Below are 27,003 nucleotides of genomic sequence, written 5' to 3'. Positions count from 1 at the left end.
ATGCGCCTAAATCTGGAAACTCCGCCCCCTACGTCCTCACCCCGCCCCGGCAGCCAGCGACGCCTGACCCATAAACCCCGCCCCTGCCGAGTTGTACGACGCATGCGCACTCACCACTTTCCCAAATTTCGCCCGCCCACCTAGCGCAGGTGGGCATGCGCAATTCTTGTTCTCCAGACCCTGCTGGGCTTTTCCCGCCCTTCCCCGGCCTTTGGAGGAGGGTCGGAGTTCACTTTCTTCTAGCTATAACCTGCCCGATGAGGGTTGGATGCGGGACTAACAGGTCGTGGTCGTCATTTTGGTTCTAAATCTTAGGAGGGGGCAAAGGACGTTCTACGACTTTAGGCCAAGAGCCAGGAGGCGGGAAGAAGTTGTGTGGGCGGGGCCGGGGTGAGAGGTCAGAGGGCTGCGAGCGGGGCGGAGCGAACCTGAGGCGGATGGCGGCTCACCACCTTCCGCGGCAGAGGCGCTGAAGCTGGGACCCGAGTCGGGCGCCTTAGGCGGAGGAAGGAGAGCGGCGGCCGCTCCCAACATGCACAGCCTGGCGACCGCGGCGGTGAGTGGCTGCGGCCGCGTCCCTTCCTCAGCCCCGCCTTCCGCCCTCCTAGCTCCCTGTGCCGGGCCTGCAGCCCGGCTCCTTCTGTCCCAGCCCGCGAGGCCCCAGCGCCCTCCACGCCGCGCCCTGTCTGGTGCAGCCAGCCCCCACTTTCCTCGCCGGACTCCTCTCGCGGCCTCCCGCGCTGCACCTCGCGTTCTTTTCTGACGCTGGGCCTGGTCCCGCGCCCGAGCGCATCCCGCGCGGCCCAGGCAGGCCATTCATTGATTCATTGCGCTGACCGGCAATTTCAGGGCGCCAGTTGTGTGCTGGGCGCCAGCGGGGATGAGGGGAATTCCGTGGTCAGTCTAACGCCGCCGTTGCCCTCGGAACTCATCGCCTAGGCACGTCCCAGCGGGAAGGAAATGATTGCAGCCACTTACTTTGCCCACAGAAAGCCCGAGGCCCAGAGAAGTCTGTAATTATTGCATCTGGTTCTCTCCTTTAAAACCTTTCTCGCACACCTTGTTTTACCAGTGTGATATTTTAACAAGGAAAACGGGTTTTGTGATTCATTTGTCTGAAGTACTCCTATAGCTTCTTACTGCATTCAGATAGTCTAGGTGCCTTTCCATGACCTGCAAGGTCCTGTGTGATGCGGTCCTTACCCATGAACACAGCCTCATTTTATGTCGTTTGTTTAAGTTCCAGCCAAGCTGGCCACCTTTCAGACCCTGGTACATGTGCTTTCTGGCCTCTATACCTGGAATGCCCTTACCTCTCTCCTTACACTCGCACAGCCTATGAGAGTGACCGGTTTCCCTTCCCTGAGGTCTCTACCTAAATCTGTCACAGAATGGCCTTCTCTGGCCTCCTTAGTGTGGCTTGTAACCCTTAACTTCTCTCTCATGGAGCACTTACTTTGTTACAGCACTGATCCCAATGTGTTAGTTATTCGATTCTTTTACCTATGAGTTGTCTGTGTCCCTCCTGAGAGAAGGGATAGGGATCCTGTGGGTGCTGTAGACATGTTTTTTCCTAGTGCTAGGACAGGTGCTGGTACAAAGTAAGGATGCAAACACTTTGCTGATGGAAAGACTACACGAGGGCGATGAACACTGAAAAAACATAGCTGTAATAGGGGAAAGGGGCCATTTGATTTTTTTCACACTCCTCTGAAAGCCAAATTCCATTTTTTATTGTTTCACTAAAAGGGTATGATTTGAGAGTAATTTACTGAAATTGCATTTTCAGGCAAATTACTAGAGTTCCGAAGCCAGGTGTGGTGGCACACATCTATAATCCCAGTACTCCAGAGGCTGAGGCAGGAGGACTGCCAAGAGTTCCAGGCCAGACTGGGCTACATAATGAGTTCAGGTCCAGCCTGAATTACATAGCAAGACCCTGTCTCAAAAAAATAAATAATAAATAGAGTACCAAAGATTGCCTCAGTTGCCTTAATTTTAAATATAAAAGGTAAAAAATTCAGTTGTGACTGAGCTATAGAAAACCTTGCTTCTTGCCAGGCGTGGTGGCGCATACCTGTAATCCCAGCACTCAGGAGGCTGAGACAGGAGGATCATTGTGAGTTCGAGACCAGCCTGGGCTACAAAGTGAGCTCAAGGCCAGCCTGAACTGCACGGCAGGACTCTGTCTCAAAGAAACAAAAGAAGAAAGAAAGAAAGAAGACCTTGCTTCTTGAAATTTGATGTTATCTTGTCATTTTCGGAATCAGTAGTATCTCTGCCACCAGCCATGGTGTTTCTAAGTTTTTGTAACTATAAAAGTGGAGATGTATTTTATAAGGCTCAGTTAAGTGTTTTGTTCCTTCTCCTGAATTATACTTGTAATTTGAGAAGCAAGTTAGATGTTGTTTGCTGCAGGTATGGAAGAGGCAGCTTCAAAAGGAAATTCTTCCAAGGTTAGCTTGTCCATCTTTCAAAATATGATCATGCATCACCTTTCCAGGATTTGTACTGGTGACACCAAGCCACTGTTCCCTGTATTTCCCAAGGCTCTGTATCTGTTCCTTTTAAAACGCCATTAAAGGGCCAGGGATATAGCTCAGCGGCACAAGCACCTGCCCAGCAAGCGCAAAGTCCTGAGTTCGATTCCAGGTACCAAAAAAGGCCATTAAAACTGTAGTATATTATTTGTAAAAAGCTGGTTGTGGTTGTGGCTTAAGCCTGTAATCCCAACAGTCAGGAGGCTGACGCAGAAATATATCAAGCCCAAGAGCAGCCCAGAATATATAACAAAACTTTGTCTTAAAAAAAAAAACAGCATTAAAAAACTGGTGCATATACTCAATACATGTTTCTTCAATTAAGTTTACAATGCCTTGTATTAATTTAAAATATGAACTTTCAGATGTACTTTCATTTATTCCTCTAATTGGGCCACATGGCAACTTGACAAGCTCCTTTGTACCACTCATTCCCTATGGTCCTTTATTAGTGATGAGACTGAAATAGAAAAGATTGAGACACTTTCTTTTCAATCCTTCATGTCTCCTCTTAGAACAAACTGCCCCTATCATTCTGATTTGGGTAAGATGACAGTCTTACCCAAATGATGTTTCATTTGCTAGAAAATGAGAAAAATTAATACATGCAGCAGTGCCCACGGTAACCTACAACACTTGAGAAGAGACTTACTTTTGCTCAATAAGGAAACTTGTATGTATTTTATCTTTTATAAAATAGCAGAGAGCTCATCCCTTCAGCTAAGAAGGTAGAAAGTACTGTCAAAGGAGAATGTGATCACACATGAATGCAGGTTGTAATTTACTAGAAGAATAACACAAGTACTGAGATAGTTGGAGAAGTGTCTTAAATTTTGACTGGAGTAATATCTTATTATACCAGAAATGTATAATATACTAGGCTCTTGTTATAGAATATATCCTAATGTCTTAGCTACTGCCACTATAGAATATAATTTTCTTCTTCCTACTAAATAAGAACAGAACTATCACACAGGATTATTTAAAACATCAATGAGATTAACAAAGTTCTTGCTTGTTGACTAAGTTCAGTTACTGATAAATGCCTAATTCCTACCTCGGTAAAGTAACAAATTACTTCGTTATAGACCTGGGTGGTTGCTTCAGATTAGTAGAAATACGGATCTTCATGTACCATAGATCTCCTATAATGGATGTTATGCTAGTGAAATAGCCAAATGTGAACCTTTAGGAGATGCATTAGATTATGCATTTTAAAAAATTCTTCATGATTTCTACTGGCAGTTCTAGCATTCTTAACTCTCGTCTTTCTGTGTCCATCTAATGAGCACATCATTAAAAAAAATATTTTTTTATATCTTTATTGAAGCTGGGATGGGCTCCTAGATGCTGTTGTTGGCAAGTAGAAAAACTCTGTGCACTCATATACAGACTCTAATTCAGTCTCCTTCCCAGTATTCTTTTGAAGCTTTAAGCAAATTGCTAGCTTTTCTTTGTTCATTTACATTTTTAAAAATTATTTTGAAACTGGACATGGTAGTACATGCTTGTAATCTCTGCACTCTGGGAGGTTGAGGCAGGAAGATTTGTGATGGAGTGCTGGGCATCAAATGTAAGGGCACTCTACCACTGAGCTATATCTCTAACCACTACCTACCTATCTATCTATCTATCTTTCTTTCTTTCTTTCTTTCTTTTTTTGAAGCAGAGCTGGCTCCAAGTTGAAATTCTGCCTCCAGAGTAGCTAGGATTACAGGTGTGCACTACTATGCCAGTTTGGGCTCTAATGTTATAAATTTTTGAGGATATCTAACCTAACTTAATACTTTCAGTACTATTGAAAAGTATATAGTTTTTTCTTTGGTTTTGCGGCGCTGGGGATCAAACCCAGGGCCTTGCACATGTTAGCAAGTACTCTACCGTTGAGTTACATCGCTAACCCTAGAAAATGTTTCTTCTTAGAATATCATCATTGTATTAATACTCAAAGTTATATGTTGAAGCATCTGTAACCTTATTGACTGTCTCTTATTTATTGGTAAGAAAATAAAGCCATTCTGGACCCATGAAGTTATATTGATAATTTGGCTGGACGTGGTGGCGCACGCCTGTAATCCCAGCACTCAGGAGGCTGAGGCAGGAGGATCATTCTGAGTTCGAGACCAACCTGGGCTACAGAGTGAGCTCAAGGCCAGCCTGAACTGCATAGTGAGACCCTGTCTCAAAAAGACAAAAAAAATTATAGAATAGTATGTTGATAATTTGCCTTTTTAAATTTTATTTATTTATTTTTGGTTTTTGAGACAGAGTTCACTGTGTTATTCAAACTGGCTCACTATGTACTCCAGCATAGTGGCCTTAAACTCACAGCAGTCCTCCTGCCTCAGACGCCCAGAGTTCTGGGATTACAGAAAAGTGCCCCCATGCCCAGTTGTGACCTATGCATCTTAATTGTGGTTACCCGAGCATATAAATTTGTCAAAATTTATTGAAATGTACACTTTAAATGGATGTGTTTATTGTATGCAAATTTTGCCTCCATACAATGTACATCTTTCGCTTATAACTCAGAACTAAATTAAAAATACAGTAATGCCTCGGTAAACAAACACTTCTTTTTGCAAACTCTGCCCCAGGTGACAAACGCAGCCACTGCCATCTTCCCCAGCAAACACAAACGCAGCCATTTTCCTCAAAATTGTGAAACAAATTAAGTCCATAAACCCAGATACCCTCACTGGGCATGATGGCACACACCTGTAATCCCTAGCACTTGGAAGGCTGAGGCAGGAGAATGGCCCTGAGTTTGAGGGCAGCCTGGGCTACATAAGCAAGTGTAAGCCCAGCCTGTGCTACATAGTAAGACCCTGTCTCAAACAAAAACAAAAACAGATAAATCAAGGTACCACTATAATTTCTGAGGTTTCAGTCTGTAACTGATACTGACAATTATTTAATAGAGTTACCCTCCTTTAACAGTAATAAAGTTGAAGCTTAGAAAGCTAAATGACGTACAGTTCTAGAAATGACTAAACTGAGTTTTGTGCCATCTTAGGCTCACAATCCAATGTGCATTCCATTTATGTACTACTTATAAATTACCTGCGAATTGACTTTCCTACATTGCAGAGTGTCCATGAATTACCTAAAATTATTTGTAGGTTTGTTTTGCAACTGTATATTTTTCTGAGGAAAAGATCATAGTTTTCACTTGATTCTTAAAGGGTCTCCAAAAAAATGTTATCTCTGCTCTTAATGGCTGTTAGTGTGTAATTATTGCTAATTATTGTTTTTAAGTTAGGTAATTTCCAATAGGAAAGTCATAGGTGAATTTGCTTATCTACCACTGGACAATATTACTACTTCATTGAGTTTTGTATCAGTTGCAGCCTAATACAGAAATGTTTTACTTAATTGAAAATTAAAATTTTTCTATAAAAATGAAAGTTAAGAGAGTTATAGCATGTGAGCTATGAATTCTTTTTTTTTTTTTTTTGTACTGAGACTCAAACAGAGGACCTTGTGCTTGCCAAGCAAGATGCTATGCTGCTGAGCTGTACCTGAACTATGAATTTTTACAGGTTTTTTGTTTTGAGGTAATTTTTTTTTTTTTTTTTTACTGTAATGCCCAAGACTGCCCTCCAACTCCTGGGCTCAAGCAGCCCCCCTGCCTTACCCTCCTGAGTAGCTGGAATTACAGGTGCATGCCAGTGTGCCCAGCTAGGTGGTCTTTAAGGAGAGAGTAGAAATGAGGAAATCTGGCCACTGTTTTCCATAGTTTCATGGCTTAAAATGAGGACGATAACTGGTAAATACTTGTACTCATTAAATAAAACTTTTTTAAAAAAACCTTCAACACAGTTCTCCCCTTGCCAACCCTACCCTTTCTTTTACTTCCCTTCCTCTTTTAGGAAGACATTAATTTTTAGACTCTTCTGTTTTTGTGAAAGGTGTGCCTGTATAACCTTGAGCTTAAGAGAATAAGAAACATTTTGAGTTTTTATTTATTGCCTCTAATGAAATGGTAGTGTTATGCTTTGACATTTTGTTTAAGGATGATGTCCAAAATATTTTACCAGTTGGTAATACAAATTAACAGATATGTAGAAGGCCTGGGGTTTGTTCTCCAGCACCATAAATACTAATATATGAACCAATATATAATTAGAAATGTAAAAATATTTGTCTTTTATTCTCCAAAACTAAATTTCTATGTATTTTATAAAATTGCTTGTTGGTGGCTGGGCTTAGTGGCACACACCTTTAAGCCTGCCTATAAACCCAGTACTCGGGAGGCTGAGGCAGGAGGATTGTTGCAAATGTAAGGCCAGCCTGGGCTACAAAGTGAGTTCAAGGCTAGGCTGAACTACATAGTGAAACTGTGTCTCAAAAAGAAAAAGAAATTGCGTGGTGGCATGCTTGTATACATGCATGTATGTATGTGTATGTGTTTTGGTGGCTATCACTGGCTACATTATGCTCCCGTGTGAGCCATAATGTGACGTCAGGAATCATGTGAAACTATGTTACTGGCTTTTCCATTAAAATGGTATATATTAAGTGCTTTGTTATCTCAATAACTGGAGAATTTCTCTTAACATCAGTGATATTTGTGGTACTGAGTTGGACTAACAGAATAACAATTTTTCTCTGAGATTTTCATATAGTCATTATTTTGTCTAGTTCAAAGTAAATAGTTTCTTAGAAAGCTTATTTAGATGACCTCTAATCTTCCAGTTTTAGGATCTGTGCTGCCAAAGCAAGAACAAACTCTAATCTTCAGACAAATAAAAAACAGCATTAGCAAAGAGGTTAGGAGTATGGGTTGAGGCTGGGAATGTAGCTCAGTGGTAGAGTGCTTGCCTAGCGCGTACAAGACCCTAGATTTGATCCCTTGCACCACCAAAAAAAAGTATGGAATGTGTTACAAGACCATCTGGGTTCAAACTTTGGCTTACCATTTAGGTTTTACATAACTTCCCTGTGCGAGAGCTCTGGAAAGGGATATGGGGGGTCTACTGTACAGGAGTCATGGTATGTTAACTGGTGGCTACCAGGGCCGGGTAGGCGTACCAAATGCAAATCACAGGCTGATCTTGTTGGAGTTATGGTGGTGTATGTTTGGCGAGACTTTAGGGGAAGAGTGGAATGGGTTCTGATTAACTGGGGCTCCCTTTAGTTATTGGATTATGATATTGTTCCAAGAGGCTGTGGGCAGGATTTGTAAAGCTAAAATTTAGCCTATGTTTCCACTGATCTTTTAAGATGATATAGTCTAAACAGACAATTGTAAAACTACTGTTTTTTAGTTGAGTGCTTATTAGTCAGAGCATAAAAAGGACAAAGCTTAAACCCTACTGCTTTTGCTGTTGGAATGGAGGGAAAGGGTTTTTATCATATCATACCTATTTTTATCATGTTGTTGCTTTAGTAACCTTTGATTCCTTGAGGAGCATCACTAATGGGAGTTACAAAACAGCTTTTAGCAGATTACTGTAAAGGAAGGCTTAAGCTACATGTTATTTCAGTCCATTTGGCCATCTTGTGGTTCGTTCTGTCCTGAAAGTGAAATGATATTCATCAAGCTAAAAGCTCATACTCAAGCTTCCATTTATAGAAGGCCATTATTCAGGTTGGATAGAGCAAATCTGAGTCCACCATGAGGTCTGTCTTATACTTTATTCTGTCCTTCAACAGGGCAATTCTTTTAGGCCATCATTCTATCACTCTAAGACACAATGGAGACTGGTAAATACTATGAGAAGCTATGTAGCATAGTTCAAAAAAGCATTGAAGCCAGGCGTGGTGGCACACACATGTAATCCCAGCACTCGGGAGGCTGAGGTGGAAGGATTGTTGTGAGTTCAGTGCCAGCCTGGGCTACAAAGTGAGCTCAAGGCCAGCCTGAACTGCATAGCAAGACCCTGTCTCAAAAAGACCAAAAAAAAAAAAAATATTAAATATGCAACTTAATGCCTGGGTGAATTGAGCAGATTGATTCAACTGAGTAAGAATGATCTTATCTGTAAGTGTAGTTCACCCTTTTATCTACCTATCACTCTTTTATTCCTCATGATTTAGGAAAAATTACATGAGGAATTATTGGGCATAGTAGTAGAAATCTTGAATTTATGAGAAGTTTATGGCTTAGAGATAGGAGTTGCAATCATTTTTCTAATATGCTATCTTGTTTTCCAAATCAGAGTAAGGAATTTAACCAAAGTTACAAGGCTGTTTGACTAGTATGGAGAATAATTGAAATGTTGAAACTTAGGGAGAATGTTGTGATTCTTCAGCACAGTAATGAAAGCATGTTTTATACATCTGTATAGTTTCTTCGTTAGTAAGTAATGAATATATATATATACACTTTTCCATGTTATAGTCATTTTCTGCTCTTTGGTCAGGGGGGTCAGGTTAATGAGGAATCAGTAATGGTGAGATACAGTTTTTTTTTCTGTCTCAGAAAATATTATAGGCATTGGTTAAAATAAGTTTAAAGTATAATGAAGTGATTAAGGCTCCCATGTAGATCTCCAACCTTGGAGATAACTACTGTTAAGTTTCTTACGTGTCCTTCTAGAACCAATATATGTAAACGTATAAGAATGTTTATGTTTATATTAATGTAAACACATGTATGCTGTTCTGCACCCCTTTTTGTTTTTATTTAGTGTCAGTATATAGAGGGCTATATCTTTTTTGAGGGGATGGGTTGTTTTTGTTTTTTAGATGTAGAATGTAGTTTAGGTTGGCCTTGAACTCACTATGTAGTCCAGGCTAGCCTCCAATTTGCAGCAGTTCTTCTGCCTTAGCCTTCAGACTGCTGGGATTACAGGCATACACCACTGTGCCCAGAGCTATCTCTTTTTCAAACACCTGCATAGTGTTCCATTATAAACATGTACCAGTATATATTTAACCAGTTCCTTATTGATAAAGACATTGATTTTCTGCTTTAAAACGGTACAGTAGGACAGACATGGTGGCATGCTCTTATAATCCCAGCAGTGGGGAGGCTGAGCCAGAGGGATTGCCATGAGTTTGAGGCTAGCCTGAACTACATAATGAGGCCTTGTCTCAAAAAAAACAAAACAAAACAAAACAAAAAAACCCCCACAGTATAACAGTAAATATCATGGTACGTTTTCAGTAGAACCCTAGCATACCTACAGGGAAAATTCCTGAATGTAGAATTATTATTAAAGAATGTGTATTGATAACTGCTAAACAGATTGATTTGGTTTATATCAAATATGTATATTTAGAAAAGCCCCTCTGACATTTATGGAAGATGCATTCCCTCCAAAGCAGTATTTCAGGGTAACACTTGATCTGATTATAATAAACTCAAACTTACTTTCTTCTTTTTCCCTAAAGCCTGTGCCTACTGCACTGGCTCAAGTGGATAGAGAAAAAATCTATCAGTGGATCAACGAGCTATCCAGCCCTGAGACAAGGGAAAATGCTTTGCTGGAGCTAAGTAAGAAGCGAGAATCTGTTCCTGATCTTGCACCCATGCTGTGGCATTCCTTTGGTACTATAGCAGCACTTTTACAGGTGGGTTTACATCCATGAGTTGCAGTTGTCATCTTTACCATATGGTACTTTTTTTCCCCTCTATCTTTGCTCAGGTGATTTTTGAAGACTTCAGAGGGATGATTCTTCAAGTATTAGTATTTCTAAGAACTATAAGGTGTTAGAAAACTATAAGATGTTTGTTGAAAATGCAGGTTCTTTGATCCTCTGCAAGAGATTCAATTCAGTCAGTCTGGGGTGGACCCTAAAGTCTGTATTTTAATAAACACATGATTCTGATGCGTGTGGTCTAAGAACCTCATTGAGAAACATGGCTTTAGGATTGCTACAGTAGATTCTACATAACAGAAAAATGTAGAGAGTAAGGTGTAAGGAAATGCAAAGTAAAGTCTGTCTGACAGGGAGAAATGTTAAGAATAGCTATAGGATTAAAAGTGAAGGCACTTGTGCATTAGAGAATGAGTACTGAAATTTGATTCAGGCCAAAATGGTTCTTGGTGGGAGTAAATTAAAATAGTACAGTCCCAGATAACATGATGATCCTTTATCTTATCTCCCTGCTTTTTGTAGTTGCTAACCTAACTCAGACTTCTTTTGAGTCACTGTAGTTGATTCACTAATCCATTTAGGTTGGCTAGCATTCTCATTCTCATTTAAAGTAAGACCCTGACAAAAGAAGAAATTATAAAAATATAAGGGTCTCTCAGATAAAAGATTGAGCAGCAGCAAAATCTAAGAGGAAGTGTAGGTTGACCACAGTTGCTTCTTAGAAACCAGGTGTGGTGGCACATGCCTAATAATCCCAGCACTCTAGGAGAAAATGATAAATTTGAGGTCAACCTTGGCAACTTAGCAAGAACCTGTCTTAAAAAAGGGTTGGCGTGAAGGTCCTGGATTCATACCTTAGTACTTCAGGAGAGAAAAAAAAATCTTCCTAGAGACATGTGTAGAAATGTCTTAGTCAAGTATGTTTGTAGTCAAAGAATAGGAACATTGTTTATATCTGCTTCTTAGTTCTTACAGGATAAATGGAGCTAAACAGATTTTGGGGGTATGTTTTTTGCTTTAGTACTGTGGAAACTATATAATTAGTTATTCCTTATTGATTTGGTGCTGATTTTCACTTTTTAGGAAATTGTAAATATTTACCCATCTATCAACCCACCTACCTTGACAGCGCACCAATCCAACAGAGTTTGCAATGCTCTGGCATTACTGCAATGTGTGGCATCACACCCAGAAACCAGGTAAATGCTTTGGGTGAGTTGGAGGCGGGGAATATTTAATACTGGCATAAGCTTTTTGCTGAGTGGTAAGAGGAAGGGCATGCAATGGCACACATGTGGGTTTGGTTGTGAATCTTTAGGACTCCTCTGAAGTTTTTACCCATTCGTAGCAATGAACTTTTGAAAAGCAATGTTCACATCACAGGAGAAGAGGGGCTGGGGATTTAGCTCAGCGGCACAGCACCTGTCTGGCAAGTGCAAGGTCATAAGTTCGATTCCTGATACTGGAAGAAAAACAAAACACAAACAAACACATCACAGGAGAAGTTGTGTCAGTCACAGAGCCACTTCTCAAATCTGTGATATGTAATGCCTTGACTGAGACACAATGCAATGCATGGCATATAATAGGAGTTCACTAAATTTTTTGTTTTTTGTTTTTTAGGTTTTTTTCTTTTGTTTTTTTTTTCTGGTACCGGGAATCAAACTCATGACCTTGCGCTTGCCAGGCAGGCACTGTGCCGCCTGTGCGGCACTGTGCTGGGGATTGACAAAATCCCCAGCCCCTTTGTTTTTTGACACAGGGTCAAAGTCTCAAAAAGTTCAGGCTGGCCTTGAATGCACTATGTAGCCCAGGCTGGCCTCGAACTCACAGCAAGTGCCACCACCATGCTTGGCTTCACTAAATTTTTTTAGAGCACCTTTTCCCACTGAACTCAGAGTTATTTCCTCCTGCCCTCTTCTTTCTTCCTCCTCCTCCTCTTTTTTTTTTTTTGTTTCCAGTTTTGAAACTTGATCTCACTGTAATCTAGCTGGGACTACTGAGTACTGGCATTATTGGTGTGCTCCACCATGCCCAGCTGAACTCAGATTTAACATTTTAGAATGCTTAACAGAATTTTAGGCAGCCCTCATAGTAGATGAAAATTGGTGTGCAAATTGGAGGAGTATTTTGTGATTCTGCCATATCTGGAAAGTTAAGAAACAGGAATCCTTCAGGAATTTGCTTTATGGGTTTTATGGCCTCTGAAACGTTTATTAAAGCCTTTTCTCTTTATCAGGTTTTCTTAGGAAATCTGAGTATTTAGTTGGCCCTTCGTTGATCTTTCAGAAATACAGAAAACTTATTTTTAAAAAATTATCTTAAGTACTAATAGCTATACGAGAGTATTTTGAATGTTAAAAATCTTAGGTATTGACTGTCTTACAAAGCATAATTATAATATAAAGTAATAGACTGGTTTTTGTATTAGTTGCATGCCATATTAGTTACAAGTTGAGATGTTTTCATAATGCTTAATGTATTTGAAATGCTCTAACAGAAAAAAAAAATGTGCATTTAATCATAGAAAATAAAGTAACTGGACATGGTGGTACACACCTGTAATCCCAGCACTCAGGAGACTGAGGCAGGAGGATCTCTGTGAGTTTGAGGCCAGCCTGGGCTACATAAGCAAGTTCAAGGCCAGCCTACACTACATAGCAAGATCCTGTCTCAAAAAAAATAAATCGCAGATAAAAGTTGATACAGGCTGCTTTGTCTTATAACATTGGTTTATAAGGTTTTGTCTGACTACTTGTGAAATTATTTAGTCATAAATTAGATGAGGAAGATAAACTAGAAGAATCTCTTGGCATTTATTAGCATTTTATGACCTCTTTTTAAAAATCAAGTTGAATGTTTAAATTATTCAGTTTTTAAGGTTCCTAGGTACTGATGGCAGGGAAAATCTTGTGTTCCCTTAACCACCCAGACTTGACCTAGTGTTCAATATTGGCATCATTGACATTTTGGGCTTGGTCACTATGGAGGGAAAAGGAAGGCAGGAGGGAACCATCCTGTACATTGTAGGATGTTTAGTAGTACCTCTGGCCTCTCTCCACCAACATCTCTTAGTTAGCCCCCAACATCTCTTAGTTATGACTACCAAAAATGTCTCATGTTCTCTAGGGGGAAACCCCACCCACCTGCCCACCACCACCAACTTGAGAACCATTGGCCAAGACTAATGGTCAATAAAATTTTTCTTAATGTTTCCTTACTCTTGTAGTGTTATAAGCCTTAACAGAATTCAAGAAATGTGAATGTTCATAATCGTTAAAAATCATATCAGTGCACTAAATGTAATTAATTTTTCTTCCAGGTCAGCTTTTCTTGCAGCACATATCCCACTTTTTTTGTACCCCTTTTTGCACACTGTCAGCAAAACACGTCCCTTTGAGTATCTTCGGCTCACCAGTCTAGGAGTTATTGGTAAGTGATTAGGGTTATTTTGCAAGCCTGAAATCCTCATTCATACTAGCGGTCTAAGTTGGATACTTTGACTTGCTGCTTATATCTTGTTCATTTCTGTCTTTGACGTCTCATTCTCTAATAAATGAGTTGTCAGGAACATGATAAATCTTTTCAAGCACCATTCCAAAGGTTAGTAAGCTTATGAGGACCAAAACTTAGAATTGAGTTCAGCGTGTATATAGAAACATTTGCTGGAATTACAGGGAAAGTAAGGGATAAGAACTTGGTTCAACATTATGAATTATGCATTTGTAAGAGTTTGAATTTAGACAGACTTCCTCCCTCCCTCCCTCCTTCCTTCCCTCCCTCCCTTTTGCAGACAGGGTCTTCCTATGTAGTCCAGGCTGGCTTTGAACTCACTGTGTGACCCAAGCTGGGCTCTAACTCTGCAGTCCTCCTGCCTCAGCCTCCCAGGTGCTGGGATTACAGGCATGCACCACCATACCTGGCCTCATTTCTTTCTTTTTAAACGTCTTTCACTTGTGAACTTTGTCTCATATCTAGAAGTTCACCTTCTGCTATTTCACCTAGTTAAATTTTTTCATACTTAGTGTTTGTGGACACGTTTACGGGGAATGTATGTGAAATACTTCTTACTCAAGAGAATATTATATCAGCTATTTTAGATCTCAAACTCCTGGGTAGAAAGAACAATCTTTGGACTTATAGAATGTGTATAATATATTCAAGATTTTTTTTTCCTTTTTCTTATGGTTTTTTTTTTTTTTTTAGATACTAACAAAAATGTAAGAATGTTGATTACACAGCTTATTTTGTTGGATTATTATTATAATATGCAACCTATATATCCATATGGTTTATAAACCATGAATCAGAAAATACAAATGATAATAGCATGTTCCATACACACATATAGCTTACCCTGACAGCACATTTGTTTTGCTTTCCTGGCCTTTTTTTAGGACATACTTGACATCTTGCTGGTCTTCCTGTTTTGTCAGGAGGTTCTTATTATATTATACAATGTGTAGTTTAACAGTAACATAAAATATCAGTAAACTAAAGTACTAAATTTTTAATGTGTATTGTGCATTTAGAATAAACGTCAGGGCTGGGGGTTTAGCTCAGCGGCAAAAAGCGCCTGCCTGGCAAGTGCAAGGTCGTGAGTTCGGTTCCCAGTACCAGAGAAAAACCAAAAAAAAAAAAAAAATGGAATAAACATCAACATTTTCACATTAGCTGTGTACTGGCTTACAAAACCTAAAAGATAACATCAGAAATAAATTCCTATATGAACAACATTGAAAATACCCATAGAACTCTACCAGAGAAAAATCTTTATTTCAGTTATCACACCCAAGACAGTCTTCACACATAACACCTGCATGTTGCATTTACATGTCTCTCTTACAGAGACAACACATGTGCTTAGCTTTCCTTTCCTATGTGGCAGGCCATTTTTGTCACCTTTCTTGTCTTCCTGTTTTGTCAAGAGATTCCTACTATGTTGTGCAATGTGCACTTAGTAGGAAAATAAGATACTAATAAAATAAAATGTCAAATATAGAATGAGTGCTTAGAATAGACGTCAACATTTTCACATTAGGTGTTTACTTACAAAACCTAAAAAATAACATCAGAAATAAAAATGTGAATTACAGTATAAATACAAACAAAAATCCACCACAGAAATAATTTTTGCTTCAACTATCACACCCAAGACAGTCTTCACACATGAAAACTGCATGTTCCATACGTAAGTATCACTTACACTGATGACACATATCGTTTGTTTTCCGTTGGGCACGGTCAACATCTCTTTGGTTTTCCTGTTATAGTAGGTATTTGTGATGTTGCTCCTGCCTGTTCGCCTGTCAGCTCACTAGTGTAGTATGCTGCACAGTTTTTTGGCATAGTTCCTTGCGCAGAAACATTTTGTTTTTCCTCTGTTACAAATGATCTCTTGAGTCCATTCCCAGTCTTCTAAGAAAACTTGTGATTTTTGCACTTGTTATTTTCTTTATGAATTGTCAAACTATTTATGCCACACATGTTTAGGATTGAGTAAGTCATAAGAATTGGCCAACACTTTGTGTTTCAAGTGACATCATAGTTGCTGCAGAACTCATCAACATCTATTCCACCTTTGATTTTATTGTGGAAAGTTACCATCTCAGGCTTCTGTTTCATCGAGGTTTTCCTGTCAATATTTTCAACATGGTGCAGTGTTTGTTTTATTTTGCCATATACGAGGCCAGTGTCATCTTTCTGAAATCCAAAGATTGTACTATATAATCCTCCATTTTGAAATTGTAACATTTCATTTGGAATTTCTGCTTTGCTCCTGCATACAGTTCATGTCACATTCCAATTAGTTTGGGAGATGGGAGCAACAAGTCTGGTCACAACAAACATCATTTGGTTTACTACTATATGAATAAGGCCCTGGTGACTGAGTTCCAGGATAAATTTCTAAATTGAAAGTATAAGTCTTCATATCCACAGGGGCATAAATTTTTATGCCATATTTTGAAGGGTTTTTTGGGAAAGTACTGCCTAAAGGCACAGCAACCATGAAATGCTGCAAGATGTTCATCAGTAGTCATGTATTTAGATGGTGTGTAAATTGTTTGTCAGTTACCCACAAATTCCTCCGATTATGAGCTGATAACAGCCAGATTATCAGTTCTTTTTCTTTCTTGGTGGGTGGTTTTGTTATTAAACTTTAAGGCAGTTTTGAAGGAAACCAAATATCCTCAGTGTCACCTTTATTTCACAGACTGCAAGCCCACGCCCATCAGTTTTCCGTAAGTCTTTTTTTTTCCTGTGATTGCCATGAAAAAGCCCTGCTAAGTACAGCAGACCTATGAATGCTTTCAGTTCAGCTAGTGAAGTATCATAATAAATACTTTTGCTGGGGGGGCGGTGAGACAGGATCTCTCTCCTTAATTCAGGCTGGCCTTGAATGCACTATGTGGCCCAGGTTGGTGACATGGGCTACCTACCTCGGCTTCCCAAGTTCTGGGAGTACAAACATGTGCCACCATGCCCAGCAGTAAATACATTTTTGAGTATGGCTATTGATGCTACAGAACATTTTACTTGTATTTCAGCATACTTATATTTCAGAATATCTCACAACATCTTGTAACATTTCATCTGTTACAATTTCCAACACTGAGTGGAAGTGCTGACGTTCAGTCCAATAGATTTTGCCCCTGCCAAGATCCTCACTATGTTTTCAGACCCAGTTCTAACATTGGATCGTTCCATTTGGTTCTGTGACCCTTTTGTACCATTTCTACTAGTCAAATTATGTGTGCACATTGCTATTTTCTTCATCATCTGAGTTGAGGAGGTCTGCATTCCCAGTGTCTGTATCAGTTGGTTGGTTAGTTTGTTTGGTCTTTCTGAGACAGGGCTCACTATGCAATTCACCTAGCATTGAACTCACTTTGTAGACCAGGCTGGCCTCGAACTCACAGCAGTTCTTCTGCTTCAGCCTCCTGAGTGCAGGGATCACAGGCGTGTACCACCGTGCTGGGCAGTCAGTTGATTTAAATCTCTGATACACACTTAACCGTTCATCTGTCAAATGGGTGAATGCACAGGTGGCTTCTTGCTTTCTCCAGGCACAGCTACTATGAGTCACACTCACATTTCATTTATGGTAAAATAACATGTTTACAGAACAGAAGAGTGGTATGGGTGTATTTTACCCCCTATGATGCTCAAGTAAACATGCACAAAACCTGTTAGAGCATTATGTGGATAAAAATCCCAGTTTAACACTTTTGCACACAAGTACACACCTTGCCTTTTGTCATACCAAATGGGTAAACACGAAGATTCCTTCCTGTATCCCCTCGGCACCTACTGAGATGTTGGCTACTATTATGCTAAAGTACAAATTTATCGTAGAAAAGTATGGGATAGGTTGTTCTAACCCAGTATTTTTTCCCAGTTAATGTGATGACATTTAGAGATGAGGCTTTTAGGAGAGAATTAGATTTAGATGAGTACATGAGGGTATGACACTCTTGGTATAAGATTAGTGTCCTTATAAGCAGAAACATCAGGGTGCTTCTGTCCCTGTCAGGGGGGACATAGCAAGAACGTAGACTTCTAATAACCAGGAAGTGAGCCCTTATCAGAACCTTGGATGCATTGGGCTGTTCAAGGAACAGTTATTTGTTTAATAGAGCTCTGCTTCCCTGTATACAAATGGAAAAGATATCACCTGGTCAGCATTATCGCTTGATAATATTGGGGGCTAGATTTGGGATGAATTTCAGGAGTCAGCTGTTCCAACTAATTTTATAAAAAAGCAGGCCTAGAGAGCCAGGCATGGTAGCACATGGCTATAATCTCAGTGCTTTGGGGAACTGAAGCAAGAGGATTGTAAAGTCAAGTACAGACTAGGCAACTTATTGAGACTCAACTCAAATAAAAAATACAAAGGACTGGGGATGTAGCTCAGTGAAGACCCTAGATTCAGTCCCAGCACCACCCCCCACCCCCCAAAAAAGAAAAATGGAGACCTTCAAAAGGCAAAGTAACTTTATCAAACAGGTAAACAGTTGTGGAACCAACATTAGAATATAGGTGTGTTGTTTCTTGTTTGGAACTTTTTCTCCTGGCTTATGCTCTATGTTTGTGCTCTTTGAGGAAAAGACAACCAGAGTGAAATGTTTGTTTATGTCTACTGTAAAGGAGGATTCTGGCTGGCACTATTTCTTTGTTACCTGGGAGTATGCCTTAATACTAACTGATATAGAATGATCAATACTTTATGTAGTTACTGTACCTAAAGTAAGTGGAGAATAGACCTCAATGTTATTATTGTAAGATTATCTAATGAGAATGCTAGATAACTAAACTACTAACTACATGATGGACCAAACTTGGTCCCTTATCTTTTGGTGCTGACTAATGAAGTCAACCTGTGTCTCTCTCTCTCTCTCTCTCTCTCTCTCTCTCTCTCTCTCTCTCATCTTTTTTTGTTGTTTTTGTTGCTGTTTTGTTTTTACTTTGGTATGAATCTGATTCCTTAATATGGAAGATACTTGTACTTTTGGTATTTAAATTCCACAACTTGCTTGGTAAGCAATACATAGTTCATTTAACTGGACACACAAGCTCTAAAGTAATTTTCTTTGTTCATATTTTCTTTAGGAGCCTTGGTGAAAACAGATGAGCAAGAAGTAATCAACTTTTTATTGACAACAGAAATTATTCCTTTGTGTTTACGCATTATGGAATCTGGAAGTGAGCTTTCTAAAACGGTACATTCCACGTTGTTTTGGCTCTTGAGCACCTTCTTTTTGGTCTAGGATCATTTTCCGCCTGTTTTCAGTTTTTTGCACTCTCTGTGAATATTTTTCTCTTCAATATAAATGTTATGAAATGATCATTTAAAAACTCAGATCTGGGGCTGGGGATTTAGCTCAGCGGCAAAAGCGCCTGCCTGGCAAGCGCAAGGTCGTGAGTTCGGTTCCCGGTACCAGAGAAAAACCAAAAAAAAAAAACAAAACAAACAAACAAAAAAAAAACTCAGATCTACCCAGGTGTGATAGTACATGCCTGTAATCTCAGCACTGTGGGAGGCTGAGGCAGGAGTATCGAAAGTTTGAGCCCAGGCTGGCCAATTTAGCAAAACCCTGTCAGAGGGTAGCTCAGTGTAAAGCGTCTGGGTTCAGGCTGAGATTGGTGGCACACATCTGTAATCCCAGCACTAGGGAGGCTGAGACAGGATTGCCAGGAGTTTGAGGCCAGCCTTGGCTACACAGTTAAGCTCAAGACCAGCCTGAACTATATACTGAGCCCCTGTCTCAAAAAACAAAAAGAAAGCCCTGGGTTCTGTTCTAAGTACTGTACCCTCCACCCCCAAAAAAGACCAGATGCAAGTTAAATGCTGGATCTCCTTGCTTTAAACCCACATCATCTTCTACAGGTAGTCCTTAAGTGTGTTCCACGCATTTTTTAATGCATAATCAAGTGCACGTGCTTGAACTTTTTTGATTACTGTGTACTTTAACCCTGGATGGTGACAGAACTAGGTATAAAATTCTTACCTCATTTTTCTCTGAGAATTCTGTTGCCCTAGCCCTGTTGTCTCCTGGCATTGAATATTGCCATGAAGTCGTAGGCCAACCTAATTTTTCCTTTGTAAATGAAGTTTCCTTCTTGTCTATAGTTTCTAAAATTCATTTGATAATCTTATATCAAATTTTCAGAGAATAGCATATTTCTTGTATCTCTTTTCTTGGGGAGATGGGTACTGGGGATTGAACCCAGGGCCTCTGCACTGAGCTACATCTCCAGCCCCTTTGTTTTTTATTGCCCAGGCTGTGGTCAGATTCTTGACTTGCTGCTTCAGACTCCAAGAGTGCTGGAATTACAGCCTTGTGCCACCACACCTAGCTATGACATGAGCTTTAAGTGAAGTATTTTACTTCCAAAGAGTTTATAGCTTTCTTAAGGTGCCCAAAGCACTATGACACCCTTTCCCCCCAAAATACACAAAATGTTTTAAGAACCTAGCCTTCTGAATTTATCAGGCTAGTAAGTATGTGACATCAATACTGATTCTGTATCCACACACTCAGAAACTTTTCCAAGCCCGGTGTGGTGGCGCACGCCTGTAATCACAGCACTTGGGAGGCTGAGGCAGGAGGATCATTGCAAGTTCAAGGTCAGCCTGCGCTACAAAGTGAGCTCAAGGCCAGCCTGAACTGCATAGCGAGACCGTGTCTCAAAAAGACCAAAACAAAACAAACAAAAAGAAAAACCAAAGAAAGTTTCCATTTTTGGCTATTTCTTATCCTTGTGTCTGGCAATTATTATTGAGAGCACAAGCACAGATAGATTCATATGTCGCATGATCTATTCTTTATCTTTCAGCATAGTTCCAGATGTCAAACTATACCTTGACGTAATTGATACAGTGTTTCCCAAATTACTCAGGAGAGTACGACATAGGGCATAAGTGCTTCATTATAGAAGCCCTGTGTGGTGGTGCATGCCTGTGATCCCAGCACTTGGGAGATTGAGGCAGGAGTATCACGATGTGTTCAAGGCCAGCCTGGACTGCGTAAGCAAGGCCTTGTCTCAAAAAACCAAAAAGAAAAAAATAGAAGTACCTTGTCATATTCATTGTTTTCCCATCATTTTAAACTTTTGATCGTTTTAATTCTCTGCTTGTTGTAATTGAGTATCTCTTCTTAACAGCATTTTCTACCCTCTTGTTACTTTTCCCTCATTGTATAGATGGGATAAATTGCTAAGTCTCAAAGAGGAGTTCAGTTTGATAAAGTGATTGTGCATTATCACTAAATTGAGAGCATGGAAGTAGTTTTTGCTCTCAGGCATAGTTTTCTTCATATCTATAAGTATTTATAAATTGTAAGTTCTTAAATTGAAAAGCTTCTGTTTCCTCACATTTTCTGAGATTTGGGGACCTGACATGATTATAATCCAGGCATGCTGGTACATGCCTGTAGTTCAGCTACTTAGGAGGCTTAGGTGGGAGAATGCCTTATATTCACAAGTTTGAGACCACCCTGGTCAATATAATAATAAGACTTCATCTCAAAATACATGACATGTTTTGTGAGGTTTTGTTTTTAATTTTAAGACAGGATCTCACTAAGTCATGAAGTTGTCTAGCCTGGACTCATATTTGTAGTCCTTCTGCCTCAGCTTCCTAGAGATAGATCTGGGATTACAGGCTTGTGCCATCATGCCCATCCAAACTATTAGATTTTTATGTTGAATAAAGTAAGATGTCTAAGGTGAATTTAGAAGAGGAAACTGAAAGATACAGTGAATATTTTAAATACAAAAAAATTTACAGTAAAACATACAGTGCCATTAATACCTTTCAAAATCCTCCCTTCAAACACACTTATATCATCATTCTTGCCACTTTCTGAAGCAGTTCTGGAAGAACTCTGTTGTTGTCTTTTACAAGGTATGATCAAAAATACAGTGAATGTTCCTGTCAGGTGCCATCCAGCAAAAAGGTGTGCTCATGAACACATGGCAGTGATGGCAAACCTTTAGAGCGTTCAGTGGTAACAAACAGCCCCCTGTGATACATGTGCCATAGGTTTGCCACCACTTACATTCCTTGGCTCCTGATTCCATCTGCAGAACCAAGCCAGTGGTGAAGCACATCCAAATCTGTCTCTCCTTATATTGTCTTCTTTTTTTTTTAATTATATCTCTCTCTGCCTCCCTTTTTTTGTTTTTGAGACAGGGTCTCACTATGTACAGTAGTTTAGGATAGCCTTGAACTCACTATGTAGCCTTGGCTGTCCTCAAAGCATGGCAATCCTACCAAAGCCTCCTGAGTCCTGGGATTACAGGTGTGTACCACTATGTCCGGTTACCTCTCTCTTACAAGGAAATTTACATTTAGGGCCCACCTGGATAATCTCTCTGTATAAAGATCCTTTGTTTTGTCTCATTTTTACCATATAAAGCAACATTTTCAGGATTTGATAATTAGAACCTGTCTGGGGACCACTGTTCAGCCTTTAACAATGTTACACCCCAGTAAAACAGTAATTTCCACAATTGGTTTTGTTGAGCAGCCAAGGAAGAGAATCGTTATAATTGCCTGATTTGAACTAAACTAGTATTTTTAAATCTCGTCTGTGTAAAAGTTAATGACCTTAAATTGAAAAGGGAAATTGAGTCTAGATGTAAACTTTACAGCCAGGGTTTATTACTGTTGGAATAATTTTCAAAGAAAGGCTCAAAAGGGAAGATCTTTTAAGAACAAGCCAGGCATGATGGTGCATGCCTATAATCCCAGCAGTTGGGAGGCTGAGGCAGGAAGATCACGAGTTGGAGACCAACCTGGTCTACATAGGGAGTTCAAGGCCAGCCTGAACTACACAGAGAGACCCTGTCTCCAAAAAAAAAGAGATCTTTAAATTACAAAAAAGGCCTTATTTCCTTACCTGGAAGAGGTGAAACATAGCTGAATCTCTAAAGTCCTCTTGGTTCACAGAAGAGGCTACAGTATTAAAACAGTGTTTAGAGCTCAACCCTACCACTTGCTAGCTTTGTCACTTGGGGCTTTAACCTGCACATAGTTGGCATTCAATAACTGAAAAAGCCTCCCAGCCTTTAGAATCTGATAATTACCTAGAATTTTCCCCTCATTTTATGTAGAGGGAGAATAACAGTATCTACCTTATAGGTCTATTGTGAACATAAGGCATGTAAAAAGTCTTCAGAAAAAAATCCTGACAGTTTCATAGTATTTATGAACTTTCTGTACTATACATATATAGTAGAGTAAGTTGTATGAGATACACAAGGGTCTCTGCGTCTCAGTTTTTTAATTGCTGGTTATACCTGGGAAAATGAATAGACAGTTGGGATAGTAATAGTAAATTTGAGCAACTTTTTAAAAAAACTTTTGTTTTACTTCAGGTTGCCACATTTATCCTCCAGAAGATCCTCTTAGATGACACTGGTTTGGCTTATATATGTCAGACATACGAGCGTTTTTCTCATGTTGCCATGATCTTGGTGAGTTTTTCATCTACCCCATTTGTAACTACTGTATCTCTGATCACACAGATTAGACCCTTGGCAATTGACCCTGGAGCAGTTATAGTCTTCTAACTAGAAATAATTCCAGAAGCTTCTGTAATGATTCTTAAATTATCTAATCTTTGGTGTCAGTTACATTTACTTTATGTTTTTTTTTTTCACCCTATCCACTTCCTATTTTGGGCAAAACAGGGTAAAATGGTCCTGCAGCTGTCCAAAGAGCCTTCTGCCCGCCTACTGAAGCATGTAGTAAGATGTTACCTTCGACTTTCAGATAATCCCAGGTAAACATTTACAGAATTTAGAGGGTTTTAATGTTCTGCTGAACTGTACTCCCCATCTCATGACATAGATCCTTTATCTTTAGGAAACAGAAGGGATTTAACTGTATTTAATTTATCTGGACAGAATTTAAATTCCTTTTAAAATCTAAAGTGCTAAATTTAAAACTCCATCAGAGTCATATCTTCCCGTTGCAATTATCTTATAATGAATTTCCAGAGGGTAGATTTCTAATTCCAGGGGAAGCTTTATGATGCATTACTCCTGTGGTTTGAGCTTTCAATTGATATTCCAAAGGTCAGAAAAAGAAGTATACTTTCAAACATCACTCAGAAAGGACCATGGCCTACAGGGCTTTTAAAGTATATTTCCAGTTCTCGGATTGCTGTGAGGTTATTGAGCTAATTGTTTTATTTCCCTGTGTTCGTAATCTTTCTGCCAGAAATCATACATTGTATATATAATACATTTAGAAATGTTTGACCTTCTGCTTTGTAAATCCATAATTTATGCTGAAAGCCACTGGCTCAGATTCTGACAAACCATGTAATGGAATGATTTCTGTGTTCCTAGAAATAGGGATAACTTGATTTAATGTGAACTCAAGTCTGTTGCCACTGAAGTTATTCAAACTTTTCCTATTTCTTTTGTCCACTTTGTCTTGTTCTTCAGTAGTTTCAGCTGTCACCAAAGTTTGAAAATGTGTTTGTTTATAAGTACAAAAACTGTAACTGTGAAGAATAGCCCTATAGTTAACATTTACCTTTTTTAGGTTTTCAGATTTGACTTTCTGCTGTTCATCATTTCAAAGAAAATGAAACATTTAAAGTTCATCTGATAATGCTGCTACCATAGTTTTGTTTTTATGATTCATCTCTTATTAAGGTTTTTAAATATAAAATTGAAACAATTTCTGTAAAGATATAAGTTGATAAGTTAGTATAGAATGAAAATTCATTAACTTAGCACATACAAGTGAGGTCATATCTGCTGTTAATGGTTTTTGAAATATTTGGTTTACTATAACTCATCTATTTTTAACATGATATTTTGACATTATTGATTATAATAAATCAGAAAACAATTTGAAGTAAACTATTGCACCATTTTATTCCATTTTGCTTTTACATGAAATTCTACACTGGGACGTGTTTGCAGACTACAGATCCTAGAGATCTTTGAGCCAATGTCTGATATAAGCATTAGAGAATTTTAATGTCTCCTAAATATAACTTAACAGAGCCATAGATTCCCACTTACTGTATATTTATGTCTAAGAAAGGGGCTCTTCCCTAGCCCCCAAATCTGGGTTTATTTGTTGGTCTCCCTGGTTGGTTTGTTTGTTTCTGATGTAGGGCACGTGAAGCACTCAGGCAGTGCCTCCCTGACCAGCTGAAGGACACAACCTTTGCCCAGGTGCTAAAAGATGACACCACCACGAAACGCTGGCTTGCACAACTGGTGAAGAACCTTCAAGAGGGCCAGGTCACCGATCCCCGGGGTATCCCCCTGCCCCCTCAGTGATCCCCCTGTCTCCTCCCACTATTCCCCCAAGTTGGGGAAGGGAGGGGAACCCACGAGGAAAACAGCTCAGGTTTTATCGCCGACCGAGAATAGACAACCTCAATGCTGAACTGCACTGGAGAAAAGGGGCAAGCTACCCCTGCTGAGGTGTATGGGCTGCCATCTCAGGCTGCCTTGAGGACCTCGTTGAGGACCTGGGCTCCCTCGGCTACTCCCAGGAAATGGGCTTCTGACACAGCAGTCTGCCACCACAGCCCCAGAAGGGTGTCAACACCAGCAAATGCTGTATTAGCAGCATGCCCAAGATGACCCTGCTTCCCTTCCTCTACCTAGCCACTGGCAGGAAGGGGAGACAGTGGTGATAGCAGCAGCACTCTAGGCATGGTGAGCGCCTGGGACCAAGCCATGTGGCGTTTTTTACTTTGCCTTCCTGGAAGACTCAAGATGTGTCTCTTAATTCTCTCTCTCAGTATTTGTTTACTTTGGTTTTTTTGTTTTTAATCTCAGAGAGAGGTATGTTAGTGGACACAGCTATAATTTTCAGCAAGACTTTGTCAATTGGCACTGTTTACAAGTCTGTTAGCTGCATAAGCTCAATAAAAAGTTGGTCTGGGCATTACATCCCCTCTGGCAGGCCAATAGCTGCATCAGGCTGTTGGGCGGAATGGGAGTCAGGGGAAAGATGTAAAGCCAAAGGACAGCAGGAAAACACCGCCTGTTTCCCTCCTTCTCCCATTCTTCTGCTCCTATTCCTGGGTGCCGTGAGGACCTTAACCTTGTTTCTGGCTTTAGCTGCTAGCTTTTCCAAATCTGTGCTTTTCCTTTTTCATTTCCCTCTTATTAAACTTAAAATAGATGTCTTAACTCATCCTGCTATCCTGAAAGGGTATTATATTGTGGCAAGAGGGGTGGCAGTCTTCAAATTCAAGTCTTCAGAGATGTATTCCAGATGATATTTAAAAGGGAGGTGCCTGGGATTAAGGTGCTAGGCCACCTGATCCCATTCTTGTAGTGTGAATTTCAGCAGCTCCATCTGTCTTCATGATTGTACTTGAAGCAGTATTAGCTGAATGGGTTTATTTTATTCACATTTGAAATGGAGGGCTGGACTCTGCTTGCTCACTCAGTCTTTCCCTTTTGTCCATGGGAATTACAGGGTTCACTAAAATAGTTTTCACTTGTTCGTACTGTGTTGGAGAATTCCCCTTCCTTCTCCTGAGCGTTAGCTTGTTCTGTTCACAATCCACAGGCTTGAACCTAACCTACTATAATCTGCCTTGCCTTCCCCAGTCCTTTCCTGTTAGTATCTGCTTCTCTTATACCCATCTCCAGTCAGAGATGGGTTTGCTGGTCCAGCTCTAGAGAGGGACCAAGTCTTTTCTGTCCACATCTCATACAATTGAGGATGTAGGTCTCTGAACAAGTTTGAGGAAGATCTATAAGGGCAAGTTTAGAAATCTTTGCAGAGGCAGTATTGCCAACTCAAGGGCTCTTTCAAGCCGACTTTCACAAAGGGAGCCGGCCTTGTTAGTTGGCTTCTGTCTCATTAGAGCCAAGAAAGTAGTAATTAAATAGCCTAGATATAGGAAGGGTAGAATAAGCACTTATTCCTCTGCCTTCCAAAATGAAGAGGAGAACCAGACCTGAAGAGGAGAGGTCTTGGAGAAAGCAGAAACCAGCATGGACTGGATAAACGTCTTGACTTCCTTCAGCCCACAGCCTGTGATCTGGAGAGTCCACCTAGGGTAATCCTGATTTTTGACAACCGCCTTCCTGCTGAGCCAAAGTTTTCTCATTCCCCCTCCACTGGGGAAGCAGCTGAGGCCCAGGCCTTGCTCCCTGGGAAGTTCTCTCCATCTTTCGGTGCATTGGCCATGTTACTGTGCCAATAGTGTCTTAATTCTTGTCCCATCTATTCTCAGCTGGCCTTGGAACGCACATAGGAGTTATTGGGGGAGGGGCAGAATGGGTATTATTCCTTATGGTTGGTCTTGATGTTTTGTGTATTGTATAAAGAGACCCCTCCCCTTATTTTGTGTTTTCCATCCCTCTCACTCCCTCAACAGGACTGAAATAAAACATGCTTCTGTTTTTGTAAAAATAA

General features: G+C 40.0%; 1 protein-coding gene across 2 annotated transcripts; it reads left to right on the top strand.

Annotated features, from left to right (window-relative positions):
- The first annotated feature begins 130 nt into the window (after window positions 1–130).
- On the top strand, window positions 131–27,003 carry Rqcd1 (RCD1 required for cell differentiation1 homolog (S. pombe)). Of its 2 annotated transcripts, none has more exons than XM_005395643.2 (8): window positions 131–556; window positions 9,882–10,061; window positions 11,172–11,287; window positions 13,411–13,520; window positions 18,699–18,808; window positions 22,971–23,069; window positions 23,286–23,377; window positions 24,148–24,465. In XM_005395643.2, the coding sequence occupies exons 1-8, from the start codon at window positions 533–535 to the stop codon at window positions 24,191–24,193; spliced, it is 777 nt and encodes a 258-aa protein (XP_005395700.1). In that variant the 5' UTR covers window positions 131–532; the 3' UTR covers window positions 24,194–24,465. The 2 variants fall into 2 exon arrangements, with proteins under 2 accessions (XP_005395700.1, XP_005395699.1); XM_005395642.2 differs by lacking the exon at window positions 24,148–24,465 and adding an exon at window positions 24,731–27,003 and having other exon boundaries at window positions 132–556.

The sequence above is a fragment of the Chinchilla lanigera genome, unplaced genomic scaffold (genome assembly GCF_000276665.1).
Source record: "Chinchilla lanigera isolate Chin_1 unplaced genomic scaffold, ChiLan1.0 scaffold00052, whole genome shotgun sequence".
NCBI classification, from domain to species: domain Eukaryota; kingdom Metazoa; phylum Chordata; class Mammalia; order Rodentia; family Chinchillidae; genus Chinchilla; species Chinchilla lanigera.
This window is presented reverse-complemented; position numbering and strand designations above follow the sequence as displayed.

Coding starts and splice junctions, on each gene's coding strand:
- Rqcd1 (XM_005395642.2), top strand. CDS start 533: ATGCACAGCCTGGCGACCGCGGCG. Junction 13,521..18,698: donor CACCAGTCTAGGAGTTATTG/GTAAGTGATTAG, acceptor TATTTTCTTTAG/GAGCCTTGGTGAAAACAGAT. Junction 18,809..22,970: donor GAAGTGAGCTTTCTAAAACG/GTACATTCCACG, acceptor GTTTTACTTCAG/GTTGCCACATTTATCCTCCA.